The sequence below is a fragment of the Rissa tridactyla genome, chromosome 5, assembly GCF_028500815.1.
Source record: "Rissa tridactyla isolate bRisTri1 chromosome 5, bRisTri1.patW.cur.20221130, whole genome shotgun sequence".
Taxonomy (NCBI): domain Eukaryota; kingdom Metazoa; phylum Chordata; class Aves; order Charadriiformes; family Laridae; genus Rissa; species Rissa tridactyla.
Genome location: NC_071470.1, coordinates 66,576,564 through 66,591,533, shown reverse-complemented (window position 1 = coordinate 66,591,533; position 14,970 = coordinate 66,576,564). Strand labels below are relative to the sequence as shown.

At 34.4% G+C, this 14,970-nt stretch overlaps 1 protein-coding gene across 2 annotated transcripts in view; it reads left to right on the top strand.

The window, feature by feature from the left end:
* Positions 1-14,970, top strand: part of SCLT1 (sodium channel and clathrin linker 1) — a 46,327-nt gene that overhangs the window by 14,695 nt on the left and 16,662 nt on the right. For both annotated transcript variants that reach the window (XM_054202638.1, XM_054202640.1), the window contains exons 9-16: positions 1,000-1,070; positions 5,637-5,727; positions 5,900-5,991; positions 7,665-7,842; positions 11,228-11,326; positions 12,983-13,054; positions 14,028-14,102; positions 14,604-14,749. In XM_054202638.1, the coding sequence (XP_054058613.1) occupies positions 1,000-1,070; positions 5,637-5,727; positions 5,900-5,991; positions 7,665-7,842; positions 11,228-11,326; positions 12,983-13,054; positions 14,028-14,102; positions 14,604-14,749 (824 nt within the window). The remainder of the gene's footprint in view (positions 1-999; positions 1,071-5,636; positions 5,728-5,899; positions 5,992-7,664; positions 7,843-11,227; positions 11,327-12,982; positions 13,055-14,027; positions 14,103-14,603; positions 14,750-14,970) is intronic.

Below are 14,970 nucleotides of genomic sequence, written 5' to 3'. Positions count from 1 at the left end.
AGCTCTTTGAAAGAGATGAAACAGATGATGTTGAGATAATGGTAATCCATTTGTTTGCATTATCCAAAAAACATTTGGCAAAGGCTGTTACCAAAGGCATAAAGATGTCATGGGATAAAAAAGCATGCCCTTTCTTGAACTAACAGACTGAAAACTTGGAAGTGAAGAGACAGAGTAATTACTCAGGTTTTTCATTGTGGTAAAACAGCTGTGTTTCCTACATGTGCTCAGGTTAGAGTTGTTCAGCATATTTATAAATGTTACGGAAATGAGATTCAGTATTGAGGCAACAGTGTTCACTACTGATGTTAAACTATTTAGGGTAGTGAAAACTAAAATAAACTGCAGAAATTTGCAGAAAGATCTTACAATGTTGAGCATCTGAGTCAACGTTATCAGATGTTTTGCTGGTATTAACAAAAACAAAATAATGCATGTGGGCAAGAGGGAGCTTTCCCTTTGAGTACTCTGTGATGGTCTTGAATCTGTTACCACTCAGAATAGGTGTTTCAGAAGTAGGAAGTGTCTGAAAACAATTCTTAGCAATAGTCAAAAAACCAAGAAGAGTATTAGCAATTATTAGGAGAGAAAATGAAGGAGGAGCAATTGGTCATTGTTTCTTGTCTCTAAAAGAAAGGAATTCTTTCCAGCAATATGTGTTCTACTCTGGTATTCACTGTCACAAGGTGTTCTAGACACCTAAACGAGATGGGAATGCAGATGGTAGGCCTGAGCTATTGCAATTCTCATCTCAGGAAGTTCTTGCAGTACCAAAATATGTGGAAAGAAGGGGAGGATTAGGTAACATCACTCTGCATTTGCCTTTCTAAAATACTCTGCCTAAACCTTGGCACTTGGAGACAAGCCACAGTGTTAGGTAGACCTTATTGGCTTTTTTTATGGTATTATATTCTGTAGAAATGCCCTACAACAATTCTGAATATATAACATTTTTCAATACAATAAATAACATGTTACAAATATCTCCTTATTTTGCAGAGCAATCAACAGTTTCTGAAAACTGTAACAGAACAGAATATGGAACTAGAGCAGCTACGAAAACAACTGAGGTATAAACCAGGCAATTAAAAAAATTATTAAATATCTTTTCTATAGCTTTTTCTAACTTGCTGCTGTATCATGAGCCTTGTTTGTACTGCAAACTGACTTGATAGCGATAGTTACAATGCTTTCAGTTAATGCCTCTTAAGTTTATTAGAAATGTGTGCATCATTAGTGTTAGGGTAGATATTTCCAGTTAGTGGTGTTTGTTTCAGCTCTTTCCTGAAGTATTCAATGTTTGACCTACGATTTTAAAAGCAGCACGGTGTGAGTATCACAACAAAATTCTCTTTGAAGATAGGTTTTCATTAGAATACAATTTGCTCAAAATCCAGTTACATAATGACTCATTACAGTTCTGAAATGTGAATATTCAAAGTAGTTTCAAGTTTCAGTGGTTTTAATAAAATTTTCATTCACTGTTTCTCAATGAAGAGCTCTAAACCATGGGCTCTTTGGAAGTTAGAGGTAAGAGAAATGTTAATTATATTCCTGAAGTATATCAAGGAAAATGATAAAAATACCTGCAACACAATTTCATTACTATTTGTATTTACAGCCAAAGTCTGTTCAATGCCAGTTTACTGTATCTGTTAACTCTTCTAATTAGTGATGGTTGAGGTCAAACTAAATTTAATTTCAGTAAACAGTGGATTTGTGGACTGACGATAAAAAGGAAATGGGTTCATTATCAACCAGTGATTTTTTTTGTATAGTATTACCTAGAGCTTTAAATAAGCTTTTTAAAATAAACTTTTAAGTTTGTAAGCTTAAAGTTTATGGTGTACTTATGTTTTGGTTTAATTATTACATTTTCCTTTGATTTTAGTGATTGCAATTTCCTTTGATACTGTGATTGAAATATTTAATATGGTTGGACTGCTGTGATGTTTTAGTTTTATCTTTTGATTTTAAAGAACATCACCCCCAAAATAGTAAAAATAATTTCCATTTTTATGTAAACAGTTAAAGATGGCCCTGTGTGTACATGCGCGTGTGTTCATGCACTCACATTTGCATGCAGCCTTTGCAGGTTATCATGGTATCTAGAAACTTAGATTGGCTGAAGACATGCTGATACTGATTTTATCCCTCCAAGAAAAAACAGCTGCATTCCGACTCTCTCTTCCAAACCCACACAACATACTACATGAAGAGCAACTGATGTCTGTTGTAATGCTATGTGCTTAGCACTGTAAAGATTGGGTGTTATATAGATTTCGTCATCTGTTTAATGTGTCTGGTTGTACTGTTCGTAGATCTTAAAGTTACTGTGTCACAATACCCACAGTAAAAGATACAGGTTTAGAGTGAATGAACAGATTCATTAGCACTGAATATTGGTCACTGTTGAATATTTAATAACCATCTTAAAAATTGGTCATTTTTTCAAGATGGGTTGTATCCAAACTTTCTTGCTGTTACAGCAATAAAAATTAGCTGCTTCTAGCATTAAGCTTTCACCCCCTACCTGGTATGTTATGGCTTATTTACTAGAAGAATTTTGTTTTAAACCATGTTTATTTTTAGATTTCCTTTGTACAATAAACTTAGGACCATAACTTGCTTACAAATGCCAAGTTACCTCAATTACTGAAGATGTGTTTTTGAGAGGTACTTGTTAGCACCTCTCATTTTTATTAGCCAAGATTTTTCCATGGAAAAACTATTTCCAAAAATCATGCGTTTTGGAGAAGGATAATGTGACAAGCAATTAAAATTAAGGTGATATTCAGGGTATTTGCTAAAATAAAGTATTTCCAAACTTGGTCATCACATGCAATTTGCTTGTGCATGCTACTATTTAATTCTTAAAAGGGAAAGAAGAACATTTTCATATCCCTACTTTTTTGGAATTTCTTTCCTTGCAGAGGGTATTAGTGTATTGAATTCCTGGTTTGGTGTCTCATTCATCTGTAAATCCTTGGTCTTACATTGACATGCTTACATTGACTCATGTAATAAGTGGGTATGAAAGGAATTAGCACTAACTGAACCTATTTTAGACATTCAATAAATGCTGTCAACATTCAGGTTATAATTGCATTTCTAACACTCAGTGGTTTTGATTAAAAACAAACAATTAAAAAAGCCCCCCCCAACTTAAAATTATTCAGGTTGTAGTTGAGCAGCCAGTTGAGTGTTTTTGTCAAAATTACAGATGTTATAATTTCCTTATGTTTTTGTCAAAATTACAAACATGATGATTTCCTTAATTATTCCACTTTGATCAAATAATTTAGAATATGGCGTGACAACCGAAATGGCCAAATGCTTTGATTCATAGCCACGCGCACACACAAGGATCTGTATAACTGTCTATATAACTGAGCACGGATGGTAGAAGGGAAGTGCATGTTTTCTGCTTAAACTGCTTGAGGAAAAAGGTATATTAAAAGGTAGAAGTCCCTGGGACTGACTGAAAGCCAGTGGATCATCTTGTGCTGAACTTTTACTCACACCTGCCCAAATATATATGCACATTTTTGATTAGTTGCTCTTTTATAAATAATGAAATTGTGAGTGAATTTAGACTTCCATCTAAGTATCCACAGGGCTGGAATAGTCACCTTCTCATTTCAGAACACTAGATTTCTGATTTAGGTTTGTATGGCCTAGATTGAGTGTAATCTTGGAACTTTTGATATTGCTAAATTTATAAATGTGTGTTGATAAATTTTAGGTATTTTAAGATTAATATATAGCCAAGTATACAATCTGACATATGTATCCATAAAACACTTTAAACGTGCTCCTGACGTATTGTCATTGCTCCAGTATGTATGCCTAAAGGAAGACTGCGAGATTAACTTTTGGCAAATAATCTGAGAAAAAGAAGACAAAATTAAGAGTTCTGCCAAAAGTTATTTTCAGGATGATAGTAGCTTTTATTCTTTGGATTAGAAGCTGACCTTACCCAAAATAAAAAATTGAAATTTGGGCAAAAACAGCCTAAGAAGTGCTTGAGAACTGAGCCATTGCTTCTCATCAGTGTTAACATAATCTCAATAGAAAATGTACAGTTACACTGTACTATTTACATACTATTTATATACTATTACGCTAGCTATTATAGGGTCATAATCTGCCATGCGTGGAAACAGTGTAATATTTGATGCATTTCGATAGAGAATTGAGGTGTGAACAGACTTCACTTATTTATACACTAGAATTTTTATTAAAACATTTATTAGTGCTATAGTGTTTCAAAGCTCTGTTGGCACTGCTAAGATGGAAATTTGGGATTGCTAGGGCAGGTATCTGCATTTCAGAATCCTAAAGCTTTTAAACAGTGATAACTTGCCAAGATTATGTTAAGTGAAGTGAAGAATAAAAGCAGCTCTTCAGAATCAATTTTTTGCCTCTTAAACACACACGTCTGAATATGATCTGAATCTGAATTTGATCATTAAAATGCATTTTTAATACTTAAGCTGTTCTGAGTTTTATGACCTCTTTGTGTTATTTTTCTTATTTTTGCCTTCTTATGCTGGGTTTTGAGTTTTTAGTTTTTATTTTGTTTTGGTTTACAGCACATTTTAAATATTTTGGGGGAAGCAACTTAATGTCCTCATAAACTTAACAGTACTTTTTGTAGGAGAAAGGTGCGTGATTCGTATGGAGTAAGGTCAAAGTTTTGGACCTGCGATGAGAACCATGTGTCTGGGAATAATGTTGTTCTCTTTGCTTTTGCTTTTTAAAGAAATTATAACAAAATTAGCTTTCCTGTTTAAGCTGAAATTAAGTATTTGCTGTAAAATTGCTGGGATCGTGTATATTTTGCTTTAGATTTTCATATAATATGCTCTTGTTTTTTAAGCCATTAATCAAAATTATTTCTATAAGGAATTTTTGCTTGACGTTGATATTTAACAGTATTAAACATTTTCTAGCTTCTTTCATGGCTATTAGTGCTCCAGTTTGCATTAGCTTATCAAATATGTTTGCTCTTTTTTAACTTTATCATACATTCAATCATTGGTCTTTAAATTTAGCCTAACATGCAGCCTGAATAATTAGGTTACACCCCAGGTGAAGGACTCTCTCTGTCTTCCTGTTCCCAAGTCAGAGAAGTAGGAGGGTCGCTCATTTCAATGAGCTTTTCTACTGAGGAGAAAGTCCAATTCATTAACTAGTCCTTTTTTTTTATTTTTTTCCTTTGCTGTTTCAGCTTGTCAAACCTCTTTGGATCACAAACACATCATTTAAATTCTTCAGAAGTGGTTAATGATTTTTTTTCAATTCCTAAACAATTTGCTTTAAAAAGTGAAATCTAATTCTGAAAAAAAATTCTCTATTAAGTATCTCTGGCCAATTATTTATCCCAAATATTTAATCAACACAAACACCTTCTTGTTAAGCTATCTGTAAGATGTAATTTCCACAAGACAATTGTTTAATGAATTTGGTATTCCTCTCTCACTGTGCCACATAGTAAGAAGCTTTTCTGCCCTGTAGAACAGTATTATGAAATCTGACTGCCCTTCACAGCTATTTCAACAAAGTTGTAATGGAGTTGGGGTTTTCCCCGATGATAATTGAAATGTAATTCATAGACTGTTTTCTTTGTACAGGCAAGCCAAAATAGATGGGCGGACAGCAAATGCTAAGGTTGATGAAATGACCAGATTGACAGAGAAGCTTCAAGGCCAATTGGAGAGAAAGGTATTCTAGAGAAAGGAATAATCTTCTGTTGTAATTGAATGACTTGTCAGTTATCTGAATGCTGACGTTAAATTAATCGCAATTTGTTCTCTAACTTGTTTTATGTTAGTATATCTTTATTTTGTTCAGGGAAGCTCAGATGATGACTGGATAATACGTATATTCTTTCTAGGAAGAAGACGTGGTATCTGCCCAGCAAAGAGAAACAGCATCTGACAAACGCTTGCAGCAAATGCAGTCTAGTATAAAACAATTAGAAGCAAGGTAAAGATAGCTCACTGGGTGTTAATAACAGGATACATGCAAGTGAGATAAAATATTGCCTACCTTTCAGCTTCTTGGTTTTGTGTTTCTGAGCAGTTCTGTTTTCTCAAAACACAGGTATCTTATGCTTGGGTGCTCTCTTACCTTATTTGTTCTATGCTGCAGCCTTTCAGAACAGCTTTTGATTTCAGTGTCTTTAAAATGATAAAACAGACCACTTGACAAAATGAGGCGTGTATTTTTCATTCTAGCGCATAAATTCTAGTTATTCAATTCTCATTAGCTTTAGGCAGCGTTCTAAAGAAAAACATTCACACTGAAATTTGAAAATGTTTATGTAAAGTAGCTGACTTTGAGGTGAATACAGACATTTCTTTCCATGTTAAATAAGATTTGGTTTCAGGTTTTAGTTCAGCAATCTTTATACTAAAAGGATTATGTAATAAAACCGTTAAAGCACACTTAACAATAAATGCTAGTTACAAAAGTAGTTTGAATACCTGCTAAGGAGTGGAACTTTAATTCCTGCACTATCTACTGGAAGATCTATGACATAATCAGGTTCTTCTGTGGAATTTTTTTTTCTCCCTTCACTTTCCAAGGATACCACACTTAGCTGGGCACAGTGATTTTGATTGAAGTGTCACGAACAGTTGTTGAATTATTAACATTAGTCAAACGACCTGATAGCTAAGAAGAATTTGTATATTTCTTATTGAAATAATTGTGTGACTGTTCATCTTCCCTTCTTGGTCGCAGCCTTGTGAGCGTGATTAGCAAATTCTTCAATAACTCTAGAAACCAAATAACCAACCTTGTGACTATGTGGTCAAGTACTGCCTTGAGGAGTTGCCCAGGCTTGTGTGGCTACCTCTACTGGATTAATTTCCCTGGCCTAAGCATTGTGGAGGCTCTTCAGTTTATTTTAGAATGTCTTAAGGAATTAGCTAGTCTTATTATTTTCTGTAAGCGTTTGGTTCTACAATACTTCTGCTTTGGTTCTACAAAAATAGAGTGGTTGCCTTTGTATGTTTTTATCACAAACATGTTAGAAAGTTAAAAAAAAATTTAAAAAAGCATGGCTGTGTGAAAAGGCAGCCCAAGTGTTGCCAGAGTACTCACTACGGATATTTAGAACCGTGCACTTTATTGAACCAGCGGCTCTTGTGGAACTTTCTGAGATGTTTTTGAGGATACCTCTGAGACTCTCTTGCCCTTTCTCCTGCCTGCCAATACTGGCAATCATAATTAAACAATAAGAACTCCTGAGCTGTTGTAAAATTATCAGTGGTTTTCTTGTTCTAATGGTATGGCTGCAACTTCATTGCCCACATCCAATTATTCCATTTCCTCCACAGAGGAAAACTTTATTCCTTCTGGGGCTGTTCTATTCTGCTTTAATATAGAACGTTTTCAGTGATGCATCCCAGGATAGCAACATTCTTCTAAGGATCTTTTGAGATTAGATATCTGAGTTAACTCCTTTAATTCTGTTTCTTTCTAGGACTCAATGAATATTAAACTCAAAGACACTGTTCAAAAACAAGCAGAAAACCAGGAATGCAGTTTTGGCAACTTATGAATAAATACTTCCTGTTAATTTAGTTTCAAATAATTAGTGTCTTAATTTAGCATCTTATTGTTAAATGAGTAAAATTATTACTGTCTTATAGATTACGTGTTACTGTCCAAGACGCTGAACAGTTGAGAACAGAAAGAACAGCCCTGGAGAAACAAATCAGAGAGCTTCAGACAAAGTATGCTAATCTAGAAAGGGAGAAGTATGATGCTGTTGCAAAAGTCCAAGATTGCATACAGCTCTTAGAAGAAGCTAATCTACAAAAAAGTCAGGTAAGGCAATGGATGAAGATATTTCTTAGATATTAGAATACTTTTCATCGCTTACAGTTGTGAAGTGCCTGATTATGTATTCTTAGAGGCATACATGCATACACAACCAAGCCTCTTTTATGTCTGTTGTACTAAAATAAGTAATGTGTAAGACAGTAAACTGTGATATGACTATACATTACTTTGACTTGTCATACAGTCTGCATTTCAAAGAATATGCTGAGTGCCTGGATAAAGGTGATCTAAGTGATAATACTGTACCAGAATGTGAATTTTCAAAAATTTCTGACAGGGTTTCTTATTGAATACTTATAAACAAATCGGGCTGTCAGAGTAAAGGTCCTGTTATGAATGTATAACTTATTAATGGTTAGGAAAGAAGAGCTAAGACTAAAGGACTTTTTTGTTGTGTGGTCACCAAGAGAGTGAGTTCTGTGTTCGGATCCTAATTATTCAGAAGAAATATGGAAAAGTGACTGAGTAATGAGTGGGTGAAGCCTACAGCTGGGGAAAAAAGTGCAAAGATGTTTATTAGTGTCTTATAAAATGGAAGAAGAAACTCAAATGTGCCATACTGGGTGCTGTATTTAGTCTTAACAGTCAAAAAACAGTTTAGGAGATGGTGTGAATGTCTCTTAAGAATGCATTCACGCAGTCTTCAGTGGTACTCAATACAGTGAATAGAATGTTCAGAATGAGAGTTAAAAATAAAGATGCCTTTAAACACCTTCATGTGCAGTTTTCATGAGCCCATTTCAGGCAAGACATAGGAGAATAAGGAAAGTGCAGGAGGAGTCAACAAAGAAAACTAGACATGTGAAGAGGCCTTAAAACAAATTTTATATGCAATATGTGATTAAACTGTCATGGGATGATGTGTATGCCAAAAGTACAGATATGAAAACAGTCAAATTCATGACAGGACAATCCAGTAACTTCCTAAAGAACAGGCTCTAATCCAGCAAGTCTTGATGTGTCTATTGATCAAAAAAAACAGTCACCCTGTTTTCCCAGTTTTTAACTTTCCTGAAGTATCTGCTGTTTGCCCCTTTAGGAGGGTGGGATACAGGCCTTGGTAAATTTTTGTCTAATATGAGTTCTTTGTTATTTAATGCTAAGCCTTAGTTCAAGTTGATATTTGTGGGAATAAGTGGAGAGTCTTAGAATTGCTTCTGTTTGGGCTAACATGTTGAACTGCTGTGCAGTAAAGGAGATAAATGCTCCTTTCTAGTTTAAAGTTGCTTTTCAAACTTGAGGAGCCTCCTGAATATCTAATCTAGCTTTTTAGTTTTAACTTTTGGAATATTAAAGTTAGCATTGCTCTTGCTGATTTCAGTTCTGTGCCAAAGGAGGCAGACCTGCCTTGTTTTTACTGACAGAAAAAGGAACTAACTTCTTTAAAGAGATCCTGCTACCAGAATAGATTAAAATAATTGACAAAGCTTAGGGTTCTGGTCATTACTGTAAGTAAACGTCTGTGATTCTTCTTGTTATACAGAAGATGATTATCATCTTGTTATAGTCTTTCTTCCCATATATTTGTAGGCATTTAGGAACCCTTTGGTGGCATCTTTTCCTTCTCGTTATTTCCTTATAAATTTCTGCATCTCATTTGCTTTATGAACTGATCCTCTATAATTTGCTTTACCGATTAGGCTCTGGTTCAGAAAGGGGTGAAAAATGAAGTTTTACATCCTCCAGCTCTTGATGGCCACCTTTGGACTTGTCAGTTCCTTTTTCTTAGTAAGAAATTTTGATCCTTAACAGCATTCTCCTACAGCCTGATAGTGGGAAGAATATGAAGAATGAAAGGTAAAAATAGAGTCATTTTTTTAGTGTTGAAAAACCAGAAAATGCTCTTTCATTTGAAAATTACTGGTAGGGAGTATAAATCACATTTCCAGTCTACTGAGTATTAGTACATCAGAGCAGTGTTAGAACACTATTTTTCATCCAAAAGTAGTTCAGCAGATCATTTGATGCCACTTGCTATGAACTCACGTGAAGTTGACAGAAAGAAGTGGCCCAGTAAAAATTATTGTGATGTAAATTGCATCTCTAAGACAGTAAGTGAACAGTAACAGATAAATAAGTGGCTTGTTAGAGGTAACAGTTTAGATTAATACTGAATAAGAATAAATACTGTAGTAAGAATAAACTGTAATTCACAGACACTTGTTAATTTCCTGCTCTGGCTAAAACATCCTTAATTTTTTAAACCAGGAAGTTTTATTAATGAACAGGATAAAAAAAATGCAGTATAATATACATACTAGTTAACTCTTTGTGTTTTAAACTGTATGCACAGAGGTTTTTCCCTGCTCTGTAAGAGATTTGAGGGGGTAACAGCCTGTCACAATAATGCTGCTTCTGTTATGTTAACATTATAAAGCACACAAAGCTAAGCTTACAAAAAGACATCAGATGAATCTTAAAAGACTAGTTTGAGAAATAAAATACAAAGACAAAGCTGAATTGAATGGGAGCAGTAAAAGAGAGTATGACTGATGAAGTGGCATGTTACTGCCTGAAGTGAGTAACCTTCTATAGGCTGAATTTATATTATCCAATAGGGACGTTTTTATGTCGTTCTCCCTTTATCTATCTCCATATTCTCTATGTGCCACCTAGGATTTTTTATCTTGCCCATCGAGAATTCTATATTCTGTAATCTTTTCAGACCAGTATCTCCTATTATACTTTAACATCAGTAGCTTTCTTACATCCTCCAGAGGAAGAGTTCTGTGCTACACCTTTTTCTGTAATTCTCACCATTTCATTATGCTAAAGAGCTGTTCGGTTCATTGTTTTCCACCATGAAAGGGACTGCATACACATTCCTTAGTTGCTTATAAATATTTATTCCTTTACTTTTCATTTTCTGGGAGATGATTAATTTAATATATCAACCATAAAAAATGCTTAGCTATATGTAGGGGCACGTGTGTGGTGTGGGTGTGGGGGTGTGTGTGTACAGGTATTCAGTTTCCTAACAGAAAACTTGTAGGCATCATTGTTGGCGTTTTTTTATTACAGATCCTGGCCCCAGATGAGAACATTGTAGAGTAGCTCTGCCTTTTGGTCTGAGTTCCTATGCTTTCTTCTGTATAATTCCATGCCCAGCCAAAATCTTAAAGTCCCAGTAATAAGTCTCAATAGAAAAATGCATCTACTGACACTAACTTTTTGTGTGGTTCTGATTTACAGGAATGTGCATTTAGTGCAAAACGTTGCTGCTGTTCTTGTTTTTTTTGTTGTGTTTTATTGTCAGCTACTCCAAAGTAAAAAGGAAAAAAGGTTTTTTGAACAGTGACTGTGGTTTCTTCTCTCAGTGCTAGATACTATGTCACCACTGAAATATTATCTTGCTGTTATTTCTTTCTAGGCACTCTTCGGGGAGAAACAAAAGGAAGAGGAAATCAAACAAATGAAAGATGAAATGTCTCAACTTGCAGAAGATACTGCTGCAAGAATTAGAAAGGCAGTAAGTTTAGATGTTTAGAAAGAATGGGAAGATTTTTTGGTTTTCCTCAGCGTGAAAAGCTGTTGATGGTACATGGCCATCGTGAGCAATTTTCTTAGAAGTGTTTTGAAAATATAGGTAGCAGGGCAGCATGCTGACAGTACCATACTCTTTAGCTTTGTTATCTAGACATAAATTCCTCCAAAGTAAATGATATTCTTAAATATCTCAAGAACCGAAAGCGTTGTTGTCTGTGCAGACACTTCTATAGAGAAGGCTGCACTGTGAAGATGAAAAGAATGGCACTTCAATTTGAGAGATTCTGGTCGGTAGCATGTTAACAGGCTGAGCATTGTATTGGTATCAAGGTATTTAATTTATGATATGTGGCCTCATCTTGGAAGTTGCTGATGGCAGCTTATCATGTATGTTCAGAAGATAGGACCTGTTGAAAGTTATACCATCCTTTTTTTGGCATCTCGGTACTTAAAAATATTCCCCCATTTAGGCAAGTAAGACTCTTCTACCAAATACAGCTAACAATCAAAAGGCTCAATATCACAGCACACTTAGAAATCAGAATTCGGTAGAGAAATGACTAAAAAAAAAAGTTGTAGCCTCTTTATGACTTTTGTTATTGTTATGAGCAGATGAAAACTTGAAGCTCTCCTGATAAAAGACTAGTCTCAAAATTAATTTTCTCCATGTTGTGTCCCATCTGCAGTTAAAATGCAGACTAATCTACCTGGAGGTTCTCAGTAATTAGCTGCATGTCAAAGAGACTTACTTCATTTTAAGGCAAACTCCAGAGGAAATAAAGACTTGTTACAGGCATGTGTTGGCAATGTCTTTTGTTGCAAGTGGACAACAGTGTAAAGCAATTACCTTGTTTCTAAGTTTTCAGTGTTGTTAATTGATTTTGCCTCCTTTCACTTTCTTCATTGTGACACAATGTGCATAGGTGCTGTATAGGGATAAAAGGGTTATTTTTCTTTCCAATCCTTTCGTTTCGAGAGGTTTCAGGAATATACTGCCTAAATTTTCAGAGCCTTTAAAATGAGGATAAAGATGGCTTGTGCCTTCTGTTTGGTGGTTGCCTGAAAGAATGACAAAAATTGTGTGGATTACGTAAAACTGCAATATTTAATGTCATACACGATTTGAAGAAGTTGCAAGAGCTAAAGAGCAACTAGGATAAGCACTCCAGTTGTGACAATGATTCACTTACCACAGTTTAGAAATTCAGAAATGTCCTATTTGTTATTTTGAAATTATCTCAGTAAAAGTGGATCTATCAAAAGCATAAAAAGTAAGATTTTAAACTATGAGTTGTCATGTTTCTTTAGGTATTAAAAAATGCTTTGTTATGCAATCTAAAAATATCTGTTACGCAAACTGCAAATAACTTGCATCTAATGGACACCAACTTCCCTGATAATCTTACTGTTCTTTTTGTAAGGCCTTGTTGTGATGTCTTCCTTTCTGCTTTTTTTTCAAAACGCCCTCACTTAAAGTAGTATGGATTGATAATAAACATTCTTCTAACGTTTTTGTAGTAAGATTTGTCAGTCATTGTAGTCCCAGATATTTTCATGTTTATATACATCCATATAAAAACAGGATGGAAAAATACTTCATGGGATTCATTTTTTAGTTTGACTTTGTTTTTGATCACAGGTAGACTCTGCAAAGAAGCAATATAATGTGCAGATTTCTCGACTAACAGAAGAACTTTCAGCTCTTCAGATGGTATGGTGTGACTGATGAAAGTATTTTTGATAGCAAAACATTTGAGACTCTTAGGTTTTGTTGATCAAGTAAAATACTAAATTCAGGTAAAAGTAAGTAAAGTAAAATATCATTTATGGGTAATGGTCTAGGACTACACTTTATTAATGCATAGCACTTTATATCCTGCATGTCTCCAGACATTAATGCAACATACAGCATCTTTCTTGCTACTTGATGAAAGTGACTGTGTGCAGTGTCTTAACAGTCAGTGCAGAGATTGATATTTAGGTGTAAAGGATATTTGCTTTGAAAATTCATTTTTAATGTACAAATTTGCTTTATATATATAAAAGCATATCTTACTGAGAACTTGCCTGGCTGCATGAAATAATAGAGTTCTGCAAATCCACCCATTTCTTTGTGTAATTTTATTCCTTGAGTTAGGCATATTCTTATCATAGTTCACAAGCATCTTGACAGGGAGATTGTTTGCTCTAGAAAATACTTCCCGTGTATTTTCTTCAGTATCCGTGTTTCTAAAAGATAATAAATAAAGGATGGAAAGCTGAGTATTGCTTATCTATAGTTGGGTATATAGAAATGAAGTGTATGAAAGTTGATAAAGTATTCTAAGAGAAAGTCTGTGCATCACAATCATCATATTCTTGAGTGAACCACGAATTTGTAACAAATTATGTGGGAGACCAGAAGAGGTTGGTGCATATGCACCTATTTATGGATTAAATTTATTTTTAAAAGGTTTCATTTTGTGTGTCTTAGTGAATATAAGTTTATATATATATATATATATATTCTATAGTGAATGAGACTGATCCTATAGAGAAAATAATGAGCAGGTAAAGCTAATCAAATACATTCATACCAGCACCAAGAATTACATTTACAATGGCTGGTTATTGGCTTTGGCACTTGAATTTTTATTTTGAGTAATTTTTTATTAAATTTATTTTAAAATTACTTTTTAAAATAGGAATGTGGAGAAAAACAGAGTCAAATTGAACGAGCCATTAGAGAAAAGAGAGCAGTGGAAGAAGAACTTGAAAAGGTAAGGCAATTGCATGCATTTACACATTTTTACATGACATTTAAGATCTCTTTTCAGAAGGAAAAGCTATATTGATTTTTCCCATTTTTCATGGTGTTTTTTGTTCCCTTAATTTTCTTATTTTCTTTTTTGAGTAGATTTTCATAATTGTAAATTTTCATGTAATTACTTTAGTGTGGTTTTTTTAATCTGGAAAGCATTTTAAAGCTGTAATACTAAACTGAAAAAGAGGGTTCTTTGAAAAGTGTAGAAAGTAAAAGGTGAGATGTTTGACGCAATCCAAAAGAATGTTGGTACATATTCCACTTACACTCAGGCTCAATAGACAGAAAATAAATGAATGCCAGATCTTTGAGAACTTTTTTTCCAAGTAGCAGCAACAATGATAGAAATTCAGTTTTGTTTTAAATCGCTGGAAATGAGGAGTAGCCTCCTTGTTAGCGCTAACTGCCAATCACCAGTGTGAGGTAAGATCATCTTACATGTGAGTTTATTCTTCAGATGTACAGGGAAGACAGAGGACATGAATCCGACAATAGAAAACTAGAGCAACTGCATCAGAAATATTTACTTGCAGAAACTACGAAAGGTGACCTTCAGCTAAGTCTACAGACAACACAAAATAAGCTGAAACAACTGGAAATGAAGTAAGTAATGGATGTTGCAGAAATTGGAATAGAAAACAATGGAAAACTAATTAAATTGTTGATTATGTGTTAGGTTTTTGTCACATCTTTTTAACCAGTAGCACGAATAGTATCAAGATACCATAATTCTGAAGCAAGGGCAATTATGAATCACTATAAAAGAATGAAAGGGGATAACGCGCTATAGAATGAAAGATTTTCTTTACAAGATGAGAACTGCA